Source organism: Sinocyclocheilus anshuiensis, unplaced genomic scaffold, assembly GCF_001515605.1.
Source record: "Sinocyclocheilus anshuiensis isolate Anshui unplaced genomic scaffold, SAMN03320099.WGS_v1.1 scaffold205, whole genome shotgun sequence".
In the NCBI taxonomy this organism is placed as follows: domain Eukaryota; kingdom Metazoa; phylum Chordata; class Actinopteri; order Cypriniformes; family Cyprinidae; genus Sinocyclocheilus; species Sinocyclocheilus anshuiensis.
In genome coordinates this window covers 2,949,592-2,975,326 of record NW_015536497.1, presented here as the reverse complement: position 1 = coordinate 2,975,326, position 25,735 = coordinate 2,949,592, and the positions used below count along the sequence as shown (strand labels likewise).

The window sequence follows — 25,735 nt, the reverse complement described above, 5'->3', positions numbered from 1 at the left end:
TTTGGCAACTTCCCAAGTAAATGAATAAAAATTACTATTAATTATATCTTTGATAATTACGTTGCATAATTACTATGGGTTAAAATGATTTGCGTCACATCCACTCGCAAAATGCATAATCTATCCACCATGTATTGGTTAAACTATACCACATGGCTGCAATATAACAAAGAGTGAAAAATTTAAGGGGGTCTGAATACTTTCCGTACCCACTGTATGAAAAATTCTAAAGTAAAAAAAAAGAGCAAGACGCCATCGGATCCTCCTCTTGTATTTTAATTGCATACTTACATGTGTTTAATTTAATTGAAACTGTTAGTTTACAATAATGGCATCCTTGCAGGAAAAAAAACCGACTAAGGTAGTTTGCTGCTCAGGGTGGTCTAATGGTTTTTCGAAGGGTTTTTGTCACTTGGCAGGTGGTCAGGCTAGTTTAAGCTGTTTTAAATAACTTTCTTGTATTTTAATTTTAATTCTGTGCAATTTCTTGTATTTTTTTTAATACAACACTTCAGTGTTTCATAGGTTTGCCTGATCTTGTTGGAGACCCATACTACATCCAAGCGTCCGCCTATGTGCAGAGCGTTCCAATGTACAATCTCAGATGCGCCGCTGAGGAAAACTGCTTGGCGAGGTATTATTGTTGATATAAAACAGAAGAACGCAATCAAGATTTTTGGTGCAGTGTTGCAACCAGAGAAGGAGAGTTAGCACTCTCACATTCCTCCAAGTGTAACAGATGAGTCATGAGAACCTATTTAAATCCCATGTGGTAGGAACATCCTATAACTCAAACCAGCCCTGTGAGAGGGGAACGAATTAAACGAAAAGTCCTGCCATGATGGGAAGTGAGAAACTCTACAAACAGATTTCACATAAAGCTGTTTGCATGGAGAGATTAATCACATGCATGACTGTGAGACACATTACTGGGGCATACAAGAATAGTCCAGTCCCGTTTCTTTGGAAACGTGCATCTGTAGTTGTTCCATGTGCGCTTGAAATGTGGCCACGGGGCCAAGAGACACATTCTGAAAGCTGTTAGGACAATATGAGAAACTCAAGGAATGTCTGATATTTTGTAACCATTGGGCTGTTTTTGTTGAGCAGCACTGCATACAGATCCAGCGTGAGAGACTACGACACGCGCATGTTGCTGAGGTTCCCGCAGCGAGTCAAGAACCAAGGTACCTCCGACTTTCTTCCCAGCAGGCCGCGCTACAGCTGGGAATGGCACAGCTGCCATCAGTAAGTCCGAATCTAACAGGTCCAGGCATTTGCATCATTTTCTGATGCTGCATGTTTAGTAATGCATCACAGACCACTATTAAGAACCCTAAAGGGAGCAGATATGATGCAATGAACTGAATTCCTTAGGCAAAAAAAAGCAAGATTGTGAAGCTTTATCATGGTTTGAGCGTTGTATCTGACTGAATCTTGTGCTGGTGGTGCTGTTTTTTACAAGGAAAAGGGTCTGTGTTCTTGTCTAAATGAAAACACTTTGCAGAGGCCCACTATTGCTGCTTATATTTCAGTTGACTCAGTAATGGCTCACTGCATAATTTTGTCCCGAAGTAAAGCCGTGCCTCACGATCAACTACGGCTTACATTTGGACAAGCTCCAGTGTATACAATGACTTTAGGTCTTATGCATAAATGAGGCGTAAGGTCTGTGTGCTGACCTGCATTTATTTGACGTGCCATAATATGAACGTCTTCTGTTTGTTATTTATTTTTTATACTACACAATTTTTTTAAGCTGGGGCTACTGAACCGTCCAATAAGATAATATGAAGTGATTTTGGGATTTTTTTTTTTACAGTTTTTCCACTTGGTTTTAAGGAATATTTCACCCAGAAATTACTTTTACGTGTCATTTACTCATTCCAAACATAAATGACTTTGTTTATTCTGTAGAACATAAAAGGAGAAATTTTAAAGAATGTACTAGTCGCTTTTTCCCATATAATTGCAATGAATAGAGACTGAACCTTTTAAGCTTCAAAAATGCAAAACTTCATAAAAGTAGTCAGCATGACTTGTGTGCAATGTTTCTAGTGTAGCAATGTCGGATTTGTAAATGAATTGTTCTTTTGAGTTGGATCTTGATAATTCAATGAATTGTTGATTCAGTTCTCAAAAATGGTCTGAATAATCCAGTTCACAGAAACCGTCTGAAAGATTTATTTACAAATATGAATTATTTCTTCACAAGTCAGACTGATCTGGTTCAACTCAATAACTCCAGTAACAGTGATTCTCAAATTAAAAGCTTACTAGGAGGAGAAGATGAAATTTCAGTCTGTTTCTTATACAAAGCTATTGTCTGGCTTCAGAAGATTTGAAATATAGCACACAAATCATATAAATTATACTTTTATGATGCTTTTATGGTGGTTTTTGCTACATTTTGAAGCTCGAAATTCCCCATTCATTGTAATTGGGAAAAAATGCATGAAAAACGGTCTTAAAATGGTCTCCTTTTGTGGTTACAACATGAAAAAGTGAAGTAAATTACGAGAGAATTGAAATTTTTGGTTGAACTGTCTCTTTCACAATTTCACTGGCACCAGTGAGACTATTTGAGGTGAAATAAGCAGAGGTTTGCGTCCAGCTCACACATTGGCCATGGAGTTTTTTTGGAAAGGCTCTGCACGACATTCGTTTCTTGCTGAAGATTTGATATATGTCCCAGTGTTTAGGAAATTCATTAATTGGATTAAAGCGTTGAAAATGAATGGCAGGCATTCTAAATCCTATTAACTAACCCAGCTAGCAATGAGATTCCCAGAGGCAGGCAAAATTTGAAAAGCACCAGTTGAAAGTGATGCATGATCTGATTTACTTTGCTGTTTCTAGGCACTACCACAGCATGGACGAGTTCAGTCATTATGACCTGCTGGAAGCCAGTTCTCAGAGAAGAGTAGCAGAGGGACACAAGGCCAGTTTCTGTCTGGAAGACACGTCCTGTGACTACGGCTACTACCGACGATACGCCTGCACCTCCCACACTCAGGTCACTCTCATTTATTATTTATGAATATATTTCTGACTCCAAAACTACATAACTGATAGGAAACCTGTGACTGGTTTGGAACATTGTATGTTATAAAAATAGCGCTTCTCATGAAAAACACACAGAAGACACAATTCACCATTGATTTCTAAAGACTTTGAGGTTAGCGTGTTGCTAAGCTAACAACAATACTTCACATAAGAAATAGATTAATTTACATAACTGAAATTAAGCCTCATATGTGACTAATTTTGTACATTATAAAAAAATTAGCTTTTTATGAAAAACACACAGAAGGCTCAATTCACAATGGATTTCAAAAGCCTTTAAGGTTAGCATGTTGCTTAGCTACTATATAGACATACTACTACAGTAAACATAATAAATACATTAAACTATAATTTAAATGAAGCCTCATATGTGATGCATTTGTAACTTTGTACATTATAAATATAGTGATTTTTATGAAAAATTCACAGAAGACTCAATTCACAATGGATTTCAAACGCCTTTGAGGTTAGCATGTTGCTAAGCTAACAATACTACCCCAGTAAACTTAAGAAATACATTAAACTACACAACTGAAATGAAAGCTCACACGTAGCAGCTTTGGAACTTTGTACATTATAACAATAGCGCTTCTCATTAATAACTCACTAAAGACTTATCACAATGGATTTGTATTTTGAAGTTAGCATGTTACTAAGCTAACAACACTACTCAGATAAACATAAGATAGGGTGACCATACGTGCCATTTTCCCAGGACGTGTCCTGGCCAGGATTTCTATATTGCCTAAAATATCTAGGTTTTGGCTTTGTTTGCGTGTGCAGACCGATCGGTGTATGACATCAGAATACCTCGAGAGCATTTTGAAAGCATAAGGAACCGTCTGTATGGTATTTTGATGTCATACACCGATCGGTCTGCACACGCAAACAAAGCCAAAACCTAGACGCGTCCTGGGAAAATGGCACGTATGGTCACCCTAACATAAGAAATATGTTTAAAAAATACAAATATTGGATAAAATATTCAAATTTTCTTAAGAAAATACTGATATGTAGATATATTCATATTTCTCCTGCATTGTCCACCATCTTGGATGGATTCACAGTGCATTCTGAGATCAACATGTTTGTCAAGAATAAATGCCAATGTTTAATTACATTGTGAACACACCTGATACATTAAAATGCTACCTATGTAGGCAGCTCACTAGGTTTTAGGACACAGCCAATGTATCTGTTATAAGCAATCGACTGTCAATATTATGAATCAAAGATATTGCAAGAAATAATTAACCTTAATGAAACATGTTTAACCCTATACTTACCATGGCAGTACCATGATTGTATAATACGGTAATACCATGGTACTTTGAAAAATACCATGATGCTGTATATACCTTGGTTTACATTGTACTTCAAGGTACCGTGACCATTTTACATGTGCATGTGCTGAAAGTAAACTGTTGTTGTATTTCCAGGGCCTGAGTCCAGGGTGTTACGACACTTACAATGCCGACATCGACTGCCAGTGGATAGATATTACTGATGTGAAACCTGGAAACTACATCCTCAAGGTTTTTGGCCTTAATCAAAAGTTATTGCATTCAAGAAATATCCAATATCATGTTCCTGACTTCCAGCCTGTTTTTCTTTTTCTGGTTTAGGTTAGTATAAATCCCAGTTACCAGGTGCCAGAGTCGGACTACAGTAACAATAATGTGCGCTGTGATGTACGTTACACCGGAAACTATGTTTATGTTTCAGGATGTCATATTTCACAGTGAGCATACTTCATTTATTTTATATTGTATACTATATTTCGTTTGACTAGTTAAACCAAAGACATTAATATGCTATGTTTATTTCAGGTATTAAGAATCTACTAAAGGATCCTAAGGAATAGGGAAAGATAATCAGAAATGAAGTTTTTGATGATAAAAAACCTGCGACAAAGTGAACAGATGAATGGACGCCGATCATGGGCCACTTTCCTGTTTGTGAGAGCCAATAATCAGCAGGGCATTTTAGTGCTGACTATGCCACAGAATATAAAAACCTGAGGCATAAATCCAGTTTTACAGTGAATTGCATTATTCTTTTTTTTGCTAGGAAATTACTAAGCAAAAATGAAAAAAGAAAAACAAAGAGTCCAGGGTCATATTGTGCTGGATTCCTATAGAAATTTGGATGAAACCGTTTGCAGAGATACCACACATTCCCCAAATCATTCAGCATCATTCTCTCAGACTGATAAATTATAAACATTAAACCTTAAGATATTGATCCACACTGGGGTTTTTACCTTAAACATGCTTTAGTGTGCTAGTGATGCTTTAGTTGTGTATTCTAAGTAGATATTTATATACAGATGCTCATATTACTGCAACACCTTTTATATATGAAATGAAAACTACTTGAATAAATAACTTCACACTCAGCCTCATTAAATGACTTTCAGAAAATGGTGTTTGCTCAAAATAAATATTATATGTGCTGTTGTTTTTTTTTGTTTGTGTTTTTTGCAGTTTTTGCAAATCGTAACCAAACATTGGGGTGCACTTAAAGGGATAGTAGCAATCTTCAAAATATCTTCTTTTGTGTTCAACATACAGGTTTGGAACGACATGAGGGTGAGTAAATGATGACAGAATTTTCATTTTTGGGTGAACTATCCCTTTAACTATAATAATGTTGATTATTTATTGCATAGATCTAACAGCAGCTGTCTTCACTCATTTAAAAGAATAGTTCATACAGTAATGAAAATTTGCTGAAAATGTACTCGCCCTCATAACCTCCTATATGAGTTTGTTTCTTCATGGAAACTGATTTGGAAACATTTATCATTGCATCACTTGCTCATCAATGGATCCTCTGCAGTTTCACTAGCACTCATATTTTTAGCTGGAAGCAACGGCTTGAAGTTAAAAACTTTTTAATGATGGATTTGTTTCTTACAAACACACAGCTTTTCCTTTAACAAAATGTTAATTGATGGACTGGAGTCATGTGGATTACTTGTGGGTTATTGTGATGCTTTTATCAGCTGTTTGGACTCTCATTCTGATGGCACCCATTCACTGCAGAGGATCCATTGATGATCAAGTGATGTAATGCTACATTTATCCATATCTGTTCCGATCAAGAAACAAACTCATCTACAAATCTCAAAATTGTCCTATGGTGTGACTGTCTCAAGCATGATTCAATAAATTACAACTTTTATAAATTAAAAAGAAAGGCATAGAAATGTTAATAAATACATAATTTTACAAGTGTCTATTTCAGTAAATGGCAATCATTTTTTTCATCCATATATTTCTAAAAGCGTAGGAACTTGATACATTTTGTCACTGAAAACCATGTCCTCTGGTGTGACACCATATCCTGATTTTAAACCGGGCAATTCCACAGACATCTTTAATTAGTTGAAGGACCCCATTCAAGGCCATGTTACTGAAGCCCATGACACGTACACATAATAAGTTTTTGTCTCAGAATTGTTCATATATTTAACTTTTTTGGAACCACTATAAAAGTTACGTTTTGTTGTCCTTTGGTGCGACACCCCTAAATTATATATTTTAATTAAAAACTTAAACGCAATAATTACATTAAAATATTTTCTGATGTTTTTGCAAAACACTTGTACTATTATAAAGTGACATAAAAATAAGTATACATTTGATACTTTGTTTTTGAGACAGAAAGAATTGAGGGAGAGAAATGAGTGAGAGAGAGGACATGGAAGTATAGAGAGAAAATGAACGCTGGCTCTAGAAGAGTTTCAGTAACATACTGATCGACTAAGTGACTGAATTCTGTAAAAACATGTTGATATTGTTTGTATCAAAATGATACTTTCTTCTTTGACATATTCAAAGTTAAATAAAAATACTTTAATGTAATGCATTTCACTTTCTCTTTAAAGCAGTAACTACCATTTCTGTCCTTTGGTGTGACGTAAAGTCCTATGATATGACACACATAAAAGAACCGCAGATCTGTTTGTTTTTTATCTCCAAATATCTTAAAGAACAGTTGAGTATTGCAGTAGGGAGATAAAATCAACTCTCATCTTAAAATGGTATAATCTTCTGCAATTTTAAACGGATGACAGCAAAGTTTGTCTCGTTGTCAAAGTTCTTCTTGAAAAAGTCATGGGGGAAAATAATGTTATTCATAATTTCATATTAAATAAATAACAATATATGAAAATAAGTGTCTAAAAATAAAGATAAATCTCTCATGTTATTTGTATATTATCAAGAGTTTTTCTTAATTTTTGCTATGTCACACCATAGGACACACATTTATGGTAGTTCAGTAAAAATGTAAAAAAAAAAAAAAAAAAAACAGAGTGAAAAAATTGAAAAAGTTAGTGACCCCTTATATTTTCTCAAACATCAGAGTTCACACTACATAAATATATGTATGAAGCATTTTTACGACATATTTGTCAACTACCCAAATGTTTTTTTTTTTTATTGCAAGTATAAACACTTAACTTCAACAATTAATGTAACATTGGATGACATTATGAATACAGAAATTATATAGGAAGACAAAGAAGAAAAAAAATAAAAATAAATAAGAATACATAAAGAGGAATATATTGGATGACATTATGAATACAGAAATTATATAGGAAGACAAAGAAGAAAAAAAATAAAAATAAATAAGAATACATAGATAAAACAAAAAATAAAGAGGTAGTAAATCAAAATGATGTACCATTCAGCAGATCATTATACAATTTCACAAATTTGACACTTTTTTTTGGTATTAATATTTTTTTGTGTTATAATTAAGTAGTTAAAGTCACAAAGAAAATTATGTAATTTTGGAGATGTTGAAGAAAATTTACATTTATGAATATAATATTTTCCCAATAAAATAAATACATTTCCTATATATTCTATGTTATGTTTACAATGTGAAAAATAACAAAATATATCACACATAGTAACATCAATGTCTACATTAGGGCACCAAGTGATGCACTTTTTGTTTCATTTCGGCGTTTCACACTTTAGCCGCGAGCGCTTCTGAGCGTCGATCAGGAAAGCGCAAATCAGCGCAGATTGCGCACATGGAGGCGGAAGTGACGCACGAGCGGCGGTTGAATGGCGTCGTTGGCGTGGGGAGATACTTCGGATGGCGACAATGATCAAGACATGGATTTTCAGGAAGTAAGATACAGTAAAAGGAAAAAAAAGAGTAGCATGGGTGATGGATCTGATTGTGAGCAAACAATTAATAAAGACATATGAGAATTGAAGCTGATAAAGAGGTTGAAGAAAGCGAAATCAAAGTGATAATTACTTTTGCTAAGCAGTCAGAACAACCATAGTTGTATAATATCTTTCCTACTACTACATTGGAATGCCAGGAGCTTAATAGCAAATGGGCAAGAATTTAAAAAACATATCACAGAAATGGAAAAGGCACCAGACATCATGTGTATTCAGGAGACATGGTTAAATAGCTCCTTGGATTTTAAGATCAATGGATATGTAGTAGAGAGGAAAGATAGAGAAACTGGAAGAGGTGGAGGGTGTGCAACATTTATTAAAGAAGGCATAGCACATAAGAGAATATGCAAAAGTAATAATGTAGAATGTGTACCACAGTGTGGAAGCTGGAGGAGCTGAACACGCAGCGCCAGCTGAAGCTTGGGCTCTGATCCTCTGGGGTGGGTGGGGCATTACACATTTATTTTTTTTTTCTCCTTCAGTACATATTCATCACTCATGTGCGCAAGATATACAGTAGGTGGCGGTAATACTCCTAAGGAGTGAACGGCCATTGAACAAAAAAGAAGAAGAAGAAGAATGTCTACATTAGATTTTGAAGAAAACTAGCCAAATGTTTATGTTCTGGGGCGCCGGGCTAATGGTGTATTTCCCGGTCAGAACGACAGGGGGCAGCATTGCATCCGCAGACTCACCGCTGAACCTCCTGCGTGCGATGGAGAAGAAGCGCGTGGAATATTTTCAATTCTTCTCATGTCAGGCGCTCAGTGAACTTGACAACCATTAAAATTACAGTGAAGGACCCACCAGAAATCTCGTAGAGTTATTTGAGCTGTCGTGCCACATAATAACGGATATATCTTGCCGGATCATGCATCCTATAGAAGTGTCGATCCCGTCTTTTCGATCGGAGGGCAGTAACGTGGAGAAGGGCTACACGGTGAGTTAAATATGTTTTCAGATCGAGCCAGCGGTCGTAAACACGCTGCCATTAAAAGGTACGACAGCAAACATTACGCTTCACCTCAGTGAATTACAATTAATGTCGATTTTAAGGCGTAGACGTTTTGGCAGTGTCCCAAAACCTAGTGAACTGACCATTTCAGAGCATGTTGGGCGCGTTTGAACTGGATTGTCACTCTCCAGCCCCGCCTATGCTGCCCAAAATGATGTCTAGGTTTTGATATAGTCTGTATTTAAAGTGAATTCATTGTGATGCATTCGAGTCATTCCAGTTCACTGCATTATATGTAAGAGAAATAATGGAAACGCATTTTTTCTCACAGGTTTTTAAGATCGAGGTGCTCATGTGTGGTAGACAGCATACTGTTGAGAAACGATACAGTGAATTTTACACTCTACATAAAATGGTAAGCATGCATACAATGGTTATGGTATAATATATTTGCTGGTAAATCTAGGGTGAGTATCTAGGGCTCAACCACTGATATTTTATTTATTTTTTTTCTGAAAGCTTTCCGGTAACACTTTATGACAAGTTTATATACATTAACATTAGTTAATAAAACAGCTAACTACTGATGGACAATACTTGAAGCATTTATTCATTTTATGTTATAACTCTATAAGTTGCCTTGGATAAAAACATCTGCTAAATGCAATACATGTTAATTTGTATATTTATATATATTTTAATCAATTTTTAACATTAACTTTATTAAATTATTAAACTAAATTCACCCCATCTATTTTCTGTATTCATTTTATTTATCTTAATTTGATTGATTCATCCATTTAATAAAAAAAAAAAATGACCACACACATTTTTATATATTTAATAAAAATATTATATATACATTTTTATAATATTTATTTATTTGCAGAGCATAGAATCACATAAATGAACAGGGAAATCACAATCATATCTCAGATTTGAAAGAACTACATAGGAAAACACATTGGAACAAAATGCACATAGAAGAAAAGCATAAAATCTAAATCTAGTCACATCTTTAAATAAACTCTTGTGAAGATTTAAAAGTCTGTGATTATAGAACACATTACATTATTTACAATTATAGAATAAATTGACAGGTGTTTCTTCTAATACATCGCAGAAACAGCATGTCTTATCAATGTCACAATATGTAAAAATGGAAGAATTAACGGGATAAATTTTATGAAAGATTTTAAAATGGACTACCTTAACCTTATTAGATATACAAAACTTATCACAATATGGAAGAAAAGATCTGCCAGTACTTCAGTTTACACTTCTGACTTATTATAGCACTTGTATATCATTGCTCTTTTGTTGATTTTGATTGCTTACATTGTCCTCCTCATTTGTAAGTCGCTTTGGATAAAAGCGTCTGCTAAATGACTAAATGTAAATGTATATATATATGTATGTCCTAAATTATATGCTGTAAAGATGTTTGTTCATTGTTCATTCATAAAACCAAAGACATTAAATGCATTAACTAATAGTTTTCTTAAAGTGGCCCCGGGGTCTTTCCAAAGGAGTGCTGATATATATATAATTACTGTTTATATTTCACAGAGGAATTCTGGAATGTGAGCAACAGCATGTACTTGTGAAAAAGCACTGTTTCTCAAGTAGTTCCTTTGAATAAATCTGCATGTTTTCAGCTTAACATCAGCACAATCGTATTAGTTTGTACTTTTTCACTGTATGTGCCCAGAAAGAATAATGTAGTTGACTGTTTATTGTGTGCTGCTACAGTACGTCGTATATGATAGTGTACATTGAGGAAAGAGGATATTTGACGTCAAGTGTCAGATAAAGTGGACATTTACGCAATTTACAGTTTTTGGTAAATGCAGAAATTCCACGTGAAGAACATGACTGCCCTTGTGTGTAAACTCTAGAGACAGCTTCTGGCCAGTTTGTGTAACATGTTTTTTTCTATCATGTATTCTTTGTAGCTTAAAAAGATAATTAAACCTCCAGAAATCCCTTCGAAGCATGTGAGGAACTGGGTGCCCAAGGTTCTTGATCAGAGGAGACAGGGACTCGAGCTCTATCTCCAGGTATTGATTGAATTGATGCTTAACAAATGAAACGACACGATATAAAACAGCCCTTTCCTGTTTTCTGGAGTAACCATTTGATTGTCTTTGTGTGTGTGTGTGTGTGTGTGTGTGTGTGTAGACTATAATCATGGAAAATGAGGTTCTTCCAAAGATATTCTTGGATTTCCTCAATATCCGCCATTTCCCGTCACTGCCGAAAACTGAGAGTTGCGGGTAAGGCTTTATAGTGTGTAATTTTGTCTGAAGTAAAGGCCTTAGAAAGCAGACTTTTGTACAAACAAAGACATTTCAATATAGTAATTCAAAAAAGATCATTGTACAGCGTACTTGTGTGTTGACGTGATTGTTTTTTTCTGTTTAGATCATTTGAAACTGAATCCGAGGAATCAAGGTATGTTGGCTACTTATTACAGTAAAAAGAAAAAAGCACAGCACTTCAACAGGTTTTTCTGTAAAAACCAAACCATTTCAGAGCCATTTTGATGTCAAGTGCTCTTATAGAAGTGCTTTTGAGAAGTTATTGCGCTAGCTGGGAAATGACACCACCCGCGTGATAAATTTCACAGTCAGCTTTGTGTTTTATCACTGTCATCACAAACCCAACTAGTTTGTGAGTCACTGAGTTCTCTCTCTGACCTTTCCTCTCCAAACCCTGCAGTAAACTGACACATCAACCAGCACTTCTCTTCCTGAGGGATCCCTATCTGCTGCCTACCACCAATGGTACATGTCTGTCCTTCATGTTACTTTCGTTCTTCTTTTTTTTTTTTTAAGGTAGAGATGAATTCATATGCATTCATGGTTTCTTCTCCTGTTCATGAGTGACTGATAAATAACAATATTTTTAAATATGCCTGTTGAATAAAATTGTTTTGTTACACAGAAATAAAAATTAATATAGATGTTAAATATAGTTCATAATACCTAATGCATTAAGCTTCATGAAGTTACAGAAAAACAAACATTTTTTATAACAATTATGCTTGTGTGTGTGTATATAATGAATATTACTTATATATTAATATATGTGACCCTGGACCACAAAACCAGTAATAAGGATCAATTTTTCGAAATTGAGATTTATGCATCATCTGAAAGCTGAATAAATAAGCTTTTCATTGTTGTATGGTTTGTTAGGATAGGACAATATTTGGCCGAGATACAACTATTTGAATATCTGGAATCTGAGGGTGCAAACAAATCAAAATATTGAGAAAATCACCTTTAAAGTTTCCAAATGAAGTTCTTAGCAATGCATATTACTAATCAAAAATTAAGTTTTGATATATTTACAGTAGGAAATTTACTAAATATCTTCATGGAACATGATCTTTACTTAATATCCTAATGATTTTTGGCATAAAAGAAAAATCAATAATTTTGACCCATACAATGTATTGTTGGCTATTGCTACAAATATACCCCAGCGACTTAAGACTGGTTTTGTGCTCCAGGGTCACATATACTGAATTGAACTGAGCTGAGAACTTCAATCAGTCTAATTACTGCTCATTTGTCTCTGTGTGTAGTTAAAGTTTCAGTCTCGTTGTAATAAAATGGTATTTTACTAAAAGATATGCTGCAAGAACAAAATCCTGTAATAAACACTGCATATGCCTATGTATTGTTTTACAAATACATTTAATGAATGTTTCTCTATTGTTTGCAGATACATTTTCAAATATGGTTATTGAAGGTGTGATTCGTGGAATATTTTACCCAGACTTCCAGCCGAGGTAGATCTCAGCACTACGGATGACGTCACATCAAGTTCACGGATAAAAAGGGATCGGTATTACCAACACTAAATCACACAGCACCAGTTTAACAGACTCCGTCATTACAGCCTTAAGAGTGTAGTTTGGCATCAGCACTAATTTGTTTTTGTGTCCTGTATTTGCAGGAATTGAGATTTTAGTTGGTCACAAAGTAAACATTCATATCAAGGTTTCGTTTAAGTACCTCCGCATGTATTTGCACATCTGTCCTCATGTCATATGTGAGATCAGAAGGATGTCTGATCCACTGACTGTGTGTTTCTCCAAGTGAGGTGACTTGTGAAATAAGATGTTGGAAAAGCCTTGAACTGAACCTTTTCATTGTTATGTTATTGTATGAACGTTATTTTCATTCTTTGTTTTTGATGTGGCAATTATTGATTACCAGCCAAATTAGCAAAAAGGGAAGTACTGAATGAATCAAACCAGTGTAAAGCCAGTCTTACGTCATGTTACAGCCCAAAACTGTGAAAAAGAGCTGTTGTTTAAAGTAAAAAACTTGCATTCTCCACTGTTAACCTGCAGCTAAGTAAACCATTTTCAGTGGATTCTCTTCTTTGAAAATGCAGTTTAGTCTGGACTAATGTTAGTCTAATATTTTTAGAAACTTCACTGAGTAGTAAGAGTGCATGAACACTAGTTGTAACAGTTTTTCACTACTGTTGGAAGTAGTAAAGAAGATAATGCAGTTTGAGAAGTTTAACCTGTTTAAATGTTATAAAGCTGATTTGTTATGTACCATTTCAAGCAGTTCTAGAATTGTTTTCATTTAGATGTCTTAATTCTGCATATGGACAATGTGCCATTCCATTATGTGTGTGTTATTGTTAACACTTTGGATTCTCATGCACTTTAACAAGGGTGAAAAGATCAGTTGTAAATGAATATCATTTTAAACCTGACAGCAATAAAACATCTAATTCATTCATTAATTAAATACTTTGTCATCTTTCAATCATGTTATAATGACACATTGGGATAGTGTTGCACTTTATTTATTCAAAAACTGACACGTACAGACAAATCCCATCGGAACAGCTTTCTTGCATTCTTAATCTCACAGTCATAGTGTGCATATAAAAGCTGTGAGAAGGTTTATGTTGCATAAAACCCAGCATTTAATAATGCAGCATTTTGCATAATGAAACTTATGCATTAAAGACAATTCAGGACCCGTCCATGTTTGGCACATTTTATAGACAAGATTTGTCCAATTGAAAGATGAGTTGAAAATAGTTTCTAACTGCATTTGATTTAATGTATGAATAAATCCTGTGATGAGACAATGCATGGCAGGATACCTTGAGCACTAAAGGGTGAATTGTAAGATAAATGCTTATATTTGGTTTTATAAAAACTAAAAAAAAAAAATGGTACGCTTCAAACATTCCCACAAAAAGCCAAGTTTTGTTTAGTTTGTATGAATAAATCCTGTGATGAGACAATGCATGGCAGGATACCTTGAGCACTAAAGGGTGAATTGTAAGATAAATGCTTATATTTGGTTTTATAAAAACTAAACAAAAAAAAAAACGGTACGCTTCAAACATTCCCACAAAAAGCCAAGTTTTGTTTAGTTTAATAAGATTTAAATACTAGATTTAATTATTAGATTTAATACTGAAAAAATAACAGTAATAGCTTTTAAACTAGCAAATACTAGACTCTACTCTCGAAAAATAAAAAAAAGGCAAGTACATTATTAGTGTCATTAATTGAATTTCAGTAACCAGGGAGCAAAAAAATGGCAGCTTATTTCTGCCACAGAATAAAAATATACAAAATGTAATTGTAACTTTTTATCTCACAATTTTTTCTCGCATTTTTGGACACCTGACCTGATGCGTATGCAGATGCATTTCTATTCTGTGGGAGAAATAGGCTTTCATATTTAAAGGGATAGTTCACCCAAAAATTCTAAATCCTAAATATAAACCAACTCATTTTACTTTCATGTTGTTCCAAACCTGTATAAACTGTATATTAGTGGAACACAAAAGAAGAAATTTTGAAGAATGTTCCCGCTGCTCTTTTCCATACAAAGGAAGTTCAACAAAATGGACATTTTCAAACTCAAAAACAAACAAATTGAAAATGGTACCATAAAATAGTCTTTACGACTACAGTATAAAAATCTTAACAGACATGGGTTTAGAACAACATGAGGGTGTGTAAAAGAAGACTCATTTTTGGGTTTCAGGAAATAATAAAATAATGACCAAACTGTAAACCATAAACTCCAAATTTGCTCCAAAATGCTCCAAAAATACTGACCTACTAAAGCATTTGTTGATTTGCTGCAGGATCCTCCAGCAGCTCAGTAACAGTGTCTTTTCTCACAGCTCTCCGTGGCCCACCTCATCTTTAAGATGCTCATCCTGACTGGTCTCGGTCTCGGGCTCCTTCATGTTGGCGTAGGCCACTTCTCTTGTCAGTTGCTCTAGCGGTGGCAAACCCACGGCCAGGTTACGCAAAGCAATGGCTGTCATCAGGAACCTCAAAAGATAAACCAAAATAACACTATTCACTACTGTCATGATTGTAGGCATATAATATATGAGTTAATGCCTTAACGTACCCTCGTCTAATCGAGTAGTATTTCTTTGAGGCAAATCTCTGGAACCTTTCGATCAAAGAAGCTTCTCGTCGCTTTTTCACCTCCTGCATGCGCTCCTGTCGTTTCAGGAAGAGTCGTACTACAGGGTCGATCACGCTGTTGTCTGAGTCCTGGTCGTCGAGACCGGTGATGAGCGGCTGCAGCTCAGGAGGCAAAGGCTCGGTTTCTAGAAACAGCAACAAGTTGTTACATCCGTTTCTTCAGGGGAGCTACACAAAAAAAATTATAACGTAGCTTCTTTTACTCGCATTGATGTTCACGGACGTTTTACTACGAAGGCCAGGGAGAGTTTAAAAATAGACAAGTACTGTATATTTACAAGTAAAGTTCTGTTCATATTTGAAATAAAGATGCTGTTGCCATTTGTTTTGTGGCATACGTTTTTACACTGACTTAATCTGAATTAAATTTTAGAGTTACCTGTTCCATTGCGCACTTTCTCTTGAAGTTCAGAAAGCTTTGTGAAGTTCTTCTGAAGCTCTGCCTCAGTAGTATTTACATAGATGTACATGTAACACGACGGCCCTTCAGACACCGTGTACACCTTATGGTACGCACCAGCTGGAATCTTAATACACAATGACTTTTAGCACATCAAATGAACATAGACACAAACATTAATAATAGTAAGAATTGAAAACGTTAACAGTAGAATGAATCAGAGTTCATTAAAGAGGAACTAAGAATTGTACCTGCATCTTTTCTCCAGGTTGTAAACTGTAGTTCTTCTTCTCGTCCATCATTTCAACATTCACCTGACCCACCAGGACTTGAACGCTGGTGTTCCCAAGATCCTCACTCACATAGTTTTCAAGATAAAGGCCTGTGGTTGTCACAACATCAATAATAACTGGGCATCTGTGTGGGTAAATAAGCAAAGATATTCTAGTAAAAAAAAAAAACACACAGACCTGGGAAGTCAGCGATGAAGACCACCTCAGTCTGGTTGTCTAAAGTCCCTTCAATCGCCTCAAATTTAGTCCTCCACGGTGAGAGGTCAACGAGCAGCGGCATGAGCCATGAATTGGTCTGGAATGGTGACCAATCGGCTTTTACGATATCAACACGTGGGTCAAATATCCTACGGGACAGAAGGAGAGCCAACTTTGACGTCAGAAGCCTTGGACTATCATTTTGCATCATCTAGCAGTGTCAACTGAGCACAGAGTAAGCATTATTAACCTCTGTTGGAAGCGGTCGTTAATGGACACCCAAATGTCAAAGTAGATCTCAGGGTCTGAGATATTGAACCGTGGCAGATTTTCACTGAGGCAGGTGGCATACTGCTTCAACATGTCTCCATGGTCTTTCCATCTCCGGCTCTGAGTGAAAACCTGCATGTTAAAATAAGAAGGTAAGCATATACAGTATAAAAGAGCATTATAATGTTGTGGTACCATTTCAGTTACTTCCAGTTGGTGTAGTGCTAAAATAAGAAATATTGTGGGCCAAAAACAAGTTAAGCTCTATTGACGGTATCTGTAACACACTGTTGATTATCATGAAAAATTAATTTTTCTCCATATACTTCTATTGCAAGTTAATGAAAAATTTAAATACACGCACAAAAAAATCTTCCATAAACTTAGGTATGTGTCGAAATGATTACCAATAGAGCTTAACCTGTATTTAACCTGGAACGTTCCTATAAAACTGACTTCTGTTTATCAAGTGACTCACTCCAGGGTTCAGATATCCAACATCCCCCGTTACGCCGTCTGTGTAAGTGATCTTGACATGCTGATGTGAGCGAGAGTGAACCATCATGTCCCATGAGTAGCCATACAGTCCATTTGTCCAGTTATTATAGCCCTGTATAGCCAAGAGATTACATTGTTCACATTTGAAATTCTTATATTTTGCATAATAATAATGATAATAATAAAATGTTTCATTGTTAAAATGCATTATTAAATAACAATAATTAAATAATAATGATAATAAATAAAATAAAAGTTACATTTTATTATTATTAAGTTAAATAAGTAATAAAAATAATAATATTAATAACGTTAAAATGTATGAATAATAAAAGTAAAATGTGACCCGGGACCACAAAACCAGTCATAAGGGTACATTTTTCGAAATTGAGATTCATATATCATCTGAAAGCTGAATAAATAAGCTTTCCATTGATGTATGGTTTGTTAGGATATGAATTTTTGGCTATTGCTACAAATATACCCCAGCGACTTAAGACTGGTTTTGTGGTCCAGGGTCACAAATTATCAAGTTAAATACTATAATAATAATAATAGATATTTTTATTATTATTAATATTATCATTATTTAATTATTAATATTAATTTAACTTTAATTGAATTACATTTTTTCATCAGTGTTATTGTATACCATATGCTAATCATAAGTCTGCTTGTTAAATAAAAATGTAATGGCAATTGTAACAAGGTTCACAATCAGAGGTATTCATGTTTTTAGCACAAACAGTGCAGGATGAGTTGCATGCCTGCGTTTATTTCTTAGACTGATAAATTTCTTCAAATATCTACCCATAGTGTATAATCTCTTCCCAGCAAGGCCTGTGATTCCTCTTCCAAAGGTTTGTGCAGATATTTGCTTTGGCTCACTGTCTGTGTTTACATTGATTGTGAAAGCGCTGTATCCTCTGATCGACTGAAGGTTCTAGATCAAACTGCACTCAAACAGCGTAGCGTAGTTTTAAATCACCTGCGTGATGAAGTGCGAGTACGGCAAGAAGAACTGCTCCATGATGTAAAGGATGGTGAAGATGGCTCTAAACTTGTGCTTGAAACTCGGTGTGGTGGGTTTGGGAGCAGCGTGAGCCTCTTCTTGTTGTTCTCCAGACCCACTGGGTGGATTTGGGTAGACGCAGGAGGAGCTGGGAATCGGGGGAGGAGAGATGAAGGGCAGTATGGGCTGGAGGAACTCTGGGAAACGGCCGAAAAAGCATCTGGGCCAGTCAGGGTAGCAGAAGAGAGGGCTAGTGGCCAACATGGTGTACGAAAACATTCCTGAGAATAAAAATAAATATAATGACGTCTTCATAATTGCAAATCGTTTGGGCGAACTAGTTTTTTGAGTCATTTTTACCAATGCTAAAGAGCTGGGAATTCATGCAGTGGAAATAGCTGACAAAGAAGAAGGCGACAGGACGTGTGGCATCAAAGAAGAGCAGATAACCAGCTGTGAGGTCTAAGATCAGACCTCCACCGTGGACCACCATCAGATTGATAAATTCAACAGGCAAGATCAGTCTGAAACAGAGCGAAGGACAAACATGATGCTGATCCATAAAAACAACTTGATATACAAGGGCAGATATTGTTGGAGGCTAATATACTCACTTGAAAGGTTCAAATAACCAATGGTGCGCCAAGTATTTCATTGAGTATCCTTCCACCCAATCAGCATCTAGTTTCTTGACTCCAGCGATGAAGTACACTATGAAAATCTGTCAAAGGCAATGCACATTCAGTATATCTAATCATAATTTTCTCAATGTATATAATCTCCTACAACACAGGGTTGATATTTCTGGCTAAATCGAGATTCACCTGAGTTCTCAGCATAGTGTAGTTCCACAGCGGTACATGGGCGTTCCTCTTCCTGGGGTTTCGGAGTCCATCTAATGACCTGCATTAAGACAATGTTTTTCCTGTGAAGTGCACTTGTGCTATTTTTTGTTAAATAAATGACTCCTGGATTGATGTTTTGTTGTGTAATGCATATTTTTTAAGTGTGAGTGTCCAAATACTCTATCTTTACCAGTATCTGTTGGCGTCCATGAGCGTGAGCTGGAAGCCGATGAGTCCGTACAGATAAGAGTGATTGTTCCAGGTTGTTTTGTCCAGGAAGAAAACGTACCAGTAGGTGGATATAAACATCAGACAGGCAAGGCGATAAAAACAGCCGAGCATGATACCAACAGCACCTGCAAAACACACACAAGTGGATAATCAGTCTTGTGAACGCAGTACTTCTTTAAGCAGACAAACATATGCTTACTGTAGATTGACGCAACTGGGTTCTGAAAAGTAAAAATTCCCAACTAATTTTCTCCATTCTGGCCGATACCAATAAGCTGATAATTATTTTTATGTGATGGCTGATAACTGATAAATGGGCAATATTAAAATAGTATTCAATTTCGTCAAAATAAATAAAAAAATAAAACACAAAAAATTATTGCACAGAATATGGACATATTTTGACGCTAGCTATCGATTTCATTTAACATGGTTTTAAGTTTACTTTCTTGATGTTTTTTAATGATCAACTGTAAGTGTAAAATGATGAAAAAAAGTAATCTAGTTATAAAAATAGAGACATTTAAAATTAAATATCAGCTAACAGTATAACCAATATACAACCAACAACCAACTAACCAATATATTGTTAATATCTCCATAAAATATTTTTATCAATTAAAAATTTGTAATAATATATATCATAATATAATAATAAAAACAGGGGTGCACATACGTTTTTCGGTCTGGTGGATTTGGTTTGGTACTCACACTGCACATAGTGTGACTCATTAAATATAACTATAAAATTAAAATAATTATTAAGAGTGATAATAGCATTATTGCATTTATTTATTTTGTATTTTAATATAATAAATAAAATATGAAACAAAATAATCAGTGTGATAATACGATTATATTTAAAAATAAATTGAGTATAAAATAAAATAGTTATTTTATAATACAATTAAAATACAATGCTAATATTAAATTATTTTTTAATGATTTTTTTTTATAATTTTCAAACCTAAAATCAGCAAGCTTTTATTTTGGCGGGTTGCCGGCAAGTATATGTGCTGAATGAAATGTCAGTTTGCATTTTGCTCTGAAACCGGCAGCGCACTGCCTAGATTTATGCTTTCGGTTTGAGTGGAAATCTTATACAGTACTACAGTTAGTCGATCTGCAGTGATTGTGCATTAACAGCTGTCAACAATGTCGGTACACTCATAAGCGGTCTGAACATATTTACATTTATTTTGGTCACGCATTGCACCTGCGTACCACTTACAGTGGTGTGAAAAAGTGTTGGCCCCCTTCCTGATTTCTTATTTTTTTGTTCACACAGGGCCATGTAGTTTTGGATTTTGTTTTCCCTTAATAATAAAAACCTTCATTTAAAAACTGCATGTTGTGTTCACTTGTGTTATCTTTGACTAATATTTAAATTTGTTTGATGATCTGAAACATTAAAGTGTGACAAACATGCAAAAAAATAAGAAATCAGGAAGGGGGCCAACACTTTTTCACACCACTGTATGTGCACCCCTGAATATAAATAACAATATACAGTAAATTAAATCTATATATCATATTTTTTAATTATAAAAAAAGACTTTTTACATTGTATCATTGCTTTGATTCTGTCATTTGCTTTGTGATGATTGGCTTCCTCATAAAATACATTTAAGTGATTTATCTCAGAGCTGGATGTTTTTTGGTTCAAACTTAAAAACTTTACATTTTCAGAAATGCCTATAGAGAACATGAATATGAAAAATACTTCCAGAAACAAGGCCATATAGGAATAAATGGGCAATCACTGTTGCATTTCATATAGACTTTTTCGAGGAGCTCACCAAGGAACATCACAAAATACACAAAGAACATCCAGTCCATGGGAAGAGGCTTCAGGAAGTTGAAGAGGGGGAAGCGGCACACAGGTGCCCCATCTAAATACTTGTAGTCCAGATGACTCAGGCCTCGCTCCTGGGTGATGTCCAGCGCCATTAGCATGCCTGAAAAAACACAGCACACATTAACACCCAAACCACAATTCAGAATTATGGATGCCATGCATGTGTACTCACCGAATAAGAAACGGAAAATGCCCAATGAGGCCGGGTCAGTGGGGCGATTGAGGAGACACACCAGCCGATGCCATGAGATGTCTTCCTTCTCAAAGCCAAAGAGACGCTTCACGGTGCTGGTCTGCTCCGACGGGGCCAAGGTTGCCTGTTTGTTCTCATTACTGCTCTTTTTCTTCACTTTGGATGGTTCAACATATGGAGCACCTGTGGAAGTGAGAAATGGAATCTCATTAATGTCTCCGTTGTTTCTCCTGGACAGCAATGAGATTAAACTGAGAGCAATAAGTCTCCAGTATATCCGATTTTATCCTGAGGGAAAAAAAGAACATCTCATCTCTAGAGTTTCACATTCTGCTCAAGTTTACCAAAGCTTTCAATGGCAGAGATTTCAATATGAATAAATAATTCTAAATAATTCTAACTCAAATAATTCTAAAATATTTCTTATGTTCTTTTAGATCAAATAATTTTAATTAATTTTACAGCTTTAAACTTTTAAAGGGGTCATATGATGTTGCTAAAAAGAACATTATTTTACACATCAGTAGACTTCTACGCGTGAGCGTGAGGTACGTGTCGGTGTCAAACAGACGCACAGCGCCCTGAAAGGTCGGCTCTCTGCAGACAGCTAGGGGATTGCGGCGATCTCTGGACGCTCATTGGCTGCTTCCGTCCCAAGTCCCGCCCAGCAAAGGCGCGCTGGAAACGAGCAGCGCCTCTAGTGGTCAAACCTGAGCACGTCGTCAACGTGTGGCTGTGGTTTGATTTGGGGTTGCAACTTGCAACATTTCATTTCTATTTTAGAGTGAATGAAAATATCTCAGCTGAATACCAAAGCCATATATGTTATGCAGTTAACTTTTCAAACACAAGACGTTCCCCTAATGTTAGTATTTGGTTCCCGTTTGGTTATTTTTTGGGGGGGAACCAAGCAGTAGAATTCTAGGAACCTTGTTTTTAGGTTTAATATTTTTGTAATAAAATAACGTTCCAAGAACGTTGCAGGGTGTTTTTCTTAAATAACCTAAAATAACGTATACGTTCCCTAATGATTGATTATTTATTTATATATGAATATGTATATACATATCTATGCAAATAACGTTCTCTAATTGTTACATTTGTTTAATTTCATAATTATAAACTACTCAGAACTGATAGACATAAAGCAACAATAAAACGTCTGTTATGAAAACTGAAACTTTTTCATTACACCCGAATTTATTTCTTTATTTATTTTTGGATTGTTGCATCTCCGCGACTCTAGGTGGCAGCAGCACCCGGCGAACATCACAGACAGCCGTGGCGTGGAGGAGAGACACAGACCTCCTGTTTGCTATTTACCAGTCTGCATTTGTTTCGAACTGCGGATTCATTTGTTATACATTTTACAGCCGATTTCTATGTGCGGTTATTAAAATCTAATATATGCGTTCGTTATACGCCTGAGTATGCATTTGCACAGCGGTTGATGAGCAGATTCCAGGGTGTGTCCAGTATTTTGAGAGGCAGAAGCTTGGGGTGAGTGTTTACAAGAGGCGAGATTGTTTACTACTGTTGTGTATCATAAAAACGACAGCGTATGCAGACATAAAAGTTCATGATGTTAAGATAGTATAACAGTGATACTGACACCTCAACATCAATAAATGCTTGTAAGCCAGTCACTTCACAACATAACATCGCTGATTCTGTGCTAAACCATCAGCCTGAAGCTTCTTAATTGGAACCAGTGGAATGTGCAGTGACAATAATTTAGGCTAATTCACTTTAGATAATGCAAATTAAGCACTGGAAAATGAGGCTGTCACCTGACTTCATACAGTGTTCAAGTTGTACTATTTTTAGACTTTCTGCAGGTGGCACCCAGTATAAATGCACTGGTTGTACAGTTGTCATGCCATGTCAATGCTGTTAACCAGTTTGGTAACATGGGTAGTGTGTGTTTTTGTAGGCTGAATAATTATGGGTTCACTCGGGAGCCGCTTCCAGTCGTCCCCCCAGGGCCCAGAGGAGGCTGTGGAGAGGCAGTGCGCTGGAAACAGACACAGCTGTGAGTGCAGGAAGAGGAAACGCAGCTCGCACTGTGAGTGTGACAGCGAGCCCGAGGAAGAGGACAGTCAGCTGGACACGCCACGCAGGTGAGAATGCCACAACTCGGTTTGACACACAATACTGATCTCACAATACTTTAGCCAAAATCATTCAAAATGTGTTTTTTTTTTATAAATAAAAAGTTGTCAATATTGTATTTTATTAAATAATATATTTAATTTTTAATTGATTAAGAATAATTAATAAGCACCGAAAATCAAATATGTGACTTTCTGGGTTTACCCTATTTGATGCTGTTGCCACTTTCTGGAGTGCATTTTATTGCATTTTTGTATTGTGAATTATTGTGATGCAATATATTGTTGCATCACTAGTAAAAGTGGTAATATTGTGAAATATAATTAAAGTTTAATTTGTTTTCTATGTGGATATATATTAAAATGTAATTTATTCCTGTGATGCAAAGCTGAATGTTCAGCATCATTACTCCCGTCTTCGGTGTCACATGATCCTGCAGAAATCAGTCTAATATGCTGATTTGATGCTCAAGAAACATTTCTGATTTTTTTTTTCTTTTCTTTGAATAGATCTTATAAATATCCTTAGTATCACTTTTGATGAATTTAATGCATCTTTGCTGAGTAAAAGTATTCTTAAAAAAAAAAAAACTCTCACTGACTCCAAACTTTTAAACTTTAGTCATATAAATGTGACAGTGGATGCCTGCATTGTTACATTAATAGCGCTGTATTTATTAAATGTGTCTAATGTTTTTTTTTTTTTTTTTGTCTGCATTCTTTCTGTGAACAGAAAGAAGTTGAAAAGCACCTCAAAGTACATCTACCAGACACTGTTTCTGAATGGAGAAAACAGTGACATCCAGATCCGCGCCCTGGGGCAGGAGTGGAACCTGCATAAAATTTACCTTTGTCAGGTTGTTCCAGCTGTTCAGTTCTCCTAATAACAGAGTACTGAAGACAGGAAACTTTCTTTTTGCTTTGATTTAAAGTTTTTCCCTCTTTTTTTTTTATTTTGCAGTCTGGCTATTTCTCCAGCATGTTCAGTGGATCCTGGAAGGAGTCTAACATGATGGTTATTGAGCTTGAGATTCCAGACCAGAATATTGACATGAAAAAATCGCGCGAATATGAACGTGGTTTTGCGCAGCTCGTCAGTGAACAACGGCTCTGTGTAGTTAATGCTGCTCAATGTGAAAGCCCGCAGGTGATGGAGATTTACCGCTGATTACAGAACCGGCTTTACTGATAAGATGCGCGTTAAATATCGCATGCAATTAAACGTGCAGCCCTAGTTGTGAATTCATCTTGTCATCTTGTTAGCTTCATAAAATGTAATCTAACCGGCTATAAATTGCCAGAATTATTTTTGATAGTCATAGTCAAATCAGTACGAGTGGGTTGCACATTATAAATCTATAATATTTTGCCCTCATTACCTGTTGATTATAATAACTGTTTAATTTCTAGGTATTATTTCAGGTGTGTGCACTACTATGCAAAAGTTTGGGGTCAGGAGTTTTTTTTGTTGTTGACAGAAATCAATACATTTTTTTCAGCGAGGAATACATTAAATGGAAAAGTGACAGTAAAGTAATTTATAATGCTAGAATTTATAATTGATCGAAGAATCCTGAATAAGTTTTTCCCTCTTTTTTTTTTATTTTGCAGTCTGGCTATTTCTCCAGCATGTTCAGTGGATCCTGGAAGGAGTCTAACATGATGGTTATTGAGCTTGAGATTCCAGACCAGAATATTGACATGGAGGGTGAGGATTGTGAAAATATGTTTTTAACACCTCCTTGATGCAATGAACCCACTTAAGTTGTTGTTGTTGTATTGTAAACACCAAACGTTCATATCCTGACCATGTTTTTGTCTTCTCCTGTAGCCCTGCAGGTGGTTTTTGGGTCACTCTACAGGGATGATGTGTTGATCAAACCAAGTCGAGTGGTTAATGTTCTCGCTGCTGCTTGTATGCTTCAGTTGGTGAGTATGTTTGGTGTTAAAAACAGCATCATTACCATCTGATTCCATAAAGACGTACAATTACTTTATAATGCAACTTCATTTCCTTTTCCCTTTTTGGCCAACAATAAAGAATACCTTGTCAGAAAGCCGGTTCTGTAATCAGCGGTAAATCTCCATCA

General features: G+C 35.7%; 4 protein-coding genes across 4 annotated transcripts in view; 3 read left to right on the top strand and 1 right to left on the bottom strand.

The window, feature by feature from the left end:
• The window catches only part of LOC107688470 (protein-lysine 6-oxidase), a gene marked incomplete at its 5' end in the record, with an annotated part of 5,347 nt that extends 384 nt beyond the window's left edge, over positions 1–4,963 (top strand). Inside the window, 6 exons of the mRNA XM_016486146.1 lie at positions 526–634; positions 1,111–1,248; positions 2,860–3,016; positions 4,506–4,601; positions 4,692–4,807; positions 4,896–4,963. Of these exons, the coding sequence (XP_016341632.1) occupies positions 526–634; positions 1,111–1,248; positions 2,860–3,016; positions 4,506–4,601; positions 4,692–4,807; positions 4,896–4,902 (623 nt within the window). The remainder of the gene's footprint in view (positions 1–525; positions 635–1,110; positions 1,249–2,859; positions 3,017–4,505; positions 4,602–4,691; positions 4,808–4,895) is intronic.
• A 3,949-nt stretch (positions 4,964–8,912) lies between these two features.
• On the top strand, positions 8,913–13,993 carry LOC107688100 (sorting nexin-24-like). The gene is made up of 7 exons (XM_016485670.1): positions 8,913–9,222; positions 9,569–9,652; positions 11,193–11,297; positions 11,419–11,513; positions 11,662–11,691; positions 11,959–12,023; positions 12,970–13,993. The coding sequence occupies exons 1-7, from the start codon at positions 9,154–9,156 to the stop codon at positions 13,038–13,040; spliced, it is 519 nt and encodes a 172-aa protein (XP_016341156.1). The 5' UTR covers positions 8,913–9,153; the 3' UTR covers positions 13,041–13,993.
• A 1,064-nt stretch (positions 13,994–15,057) lies between these two features.
• On the bottom strand, positions 15,058–22,889 carry LOC107688460 (vitamin K-dependent gamma-carboxylase-like). The gene is made up of 15 exons (XM_016486136.1): positions 22,858–22,889; positions 21,514–21,764; positions 21,283–21,441; positions 19,443–19,608; positions 19,232–19,310; positions 19,022–19,128; positions 18,768–18,931; positions 18,384–18,688; positions 17,376–17,507; positions 16,878–17,029; positions 16,607–16,776; positions 16,388–16,518; positions 16,116–16,263; positions 15,657–15,861; positions 15,058–15,574 (listed from the first exon to the last, which is right to left on the bottom strand). The coding sequence occupies exons 1-15, from the start codon at positions 22,887–22,889 to the stop codon at positions 15,415–15,417; spliced, it is 2,361 nt and encodes a 786-aa protein (XP_016341622.1). The 3' UTR covers positions 15,058–15,414.
• The window catches only part of LOC107688092 (germ cell-less protein-like 1), an 8,027-nt gene continuing 5,082 nt past the window's right edge, over positions 22,791–25,735 (top strand). The window contains exons 1-5 of the mRNA XM_016485660.1: positions 22,791–23,034; positions 23,468–23,654; positions 24,379–24,502; positions 25,257–25,353; positions 25,477–25,574. Of these exons, the coding sequence (XP_016341146.1) occupies positions 23,479–23,654; positions 24,379–24,502; positions 25,257–25,353; positions 25,477–25,574 (495 nt within the window). The 5' untranslated portion in view covers positions 22,791–23,034; positions 23,468–23,478. The remainder of the gene's footprint in view (positions 23,035–23,467; positions 23,655–24,378; positions 24,503–25,256; positions 25,354–25,476; positions 25,575–25,735) is intronic.

Bases quoted from the DNA above. Each gene is read 5' to 3' on its own strand.
- LOC107688100 (XM_016485670.1), top strand. From the start codon at position 9,154: ATGCATCCTATAGAAGTGTCGATCCCGTCTTTTCGATCGGAGGGCAGT. The intron at 9,653-11,192 runs GTAAGCATGCAT...TATTCTTTGTAG, and splicing joins TTTACACTCTACATAAAATG to CTTAAAAAGATAATTAAACC. The intron at 11,692-11,958 runs GTATGTTGGCTA...CAAACCCTGCAG, and splicing joins ACTGAATCCGAGGAATCAAG to TAAACTGACACATCAACCAG.
- LOC107688460 (XM_016486136.1), bottom strand. From the start codon at position 22,889: ATGAATCCGCAGTTCGAAACAAATGCAGACTG. The intron at 19,609-21,282 runs GTGAGCTCCTCG...TGTGTTTTGCAG, and splicing joins GTATTTTGTGATGTTCCTTG to GTGCTGTTGGTATCATGCTC. The intron at 18,932-19,021 runs GTGAGTATATTA...GCTCTGTTTCAG, and splicing joins TGGTTATTTGAACCTTTCAA to ACTGATCTTGCCTGTTGAAT.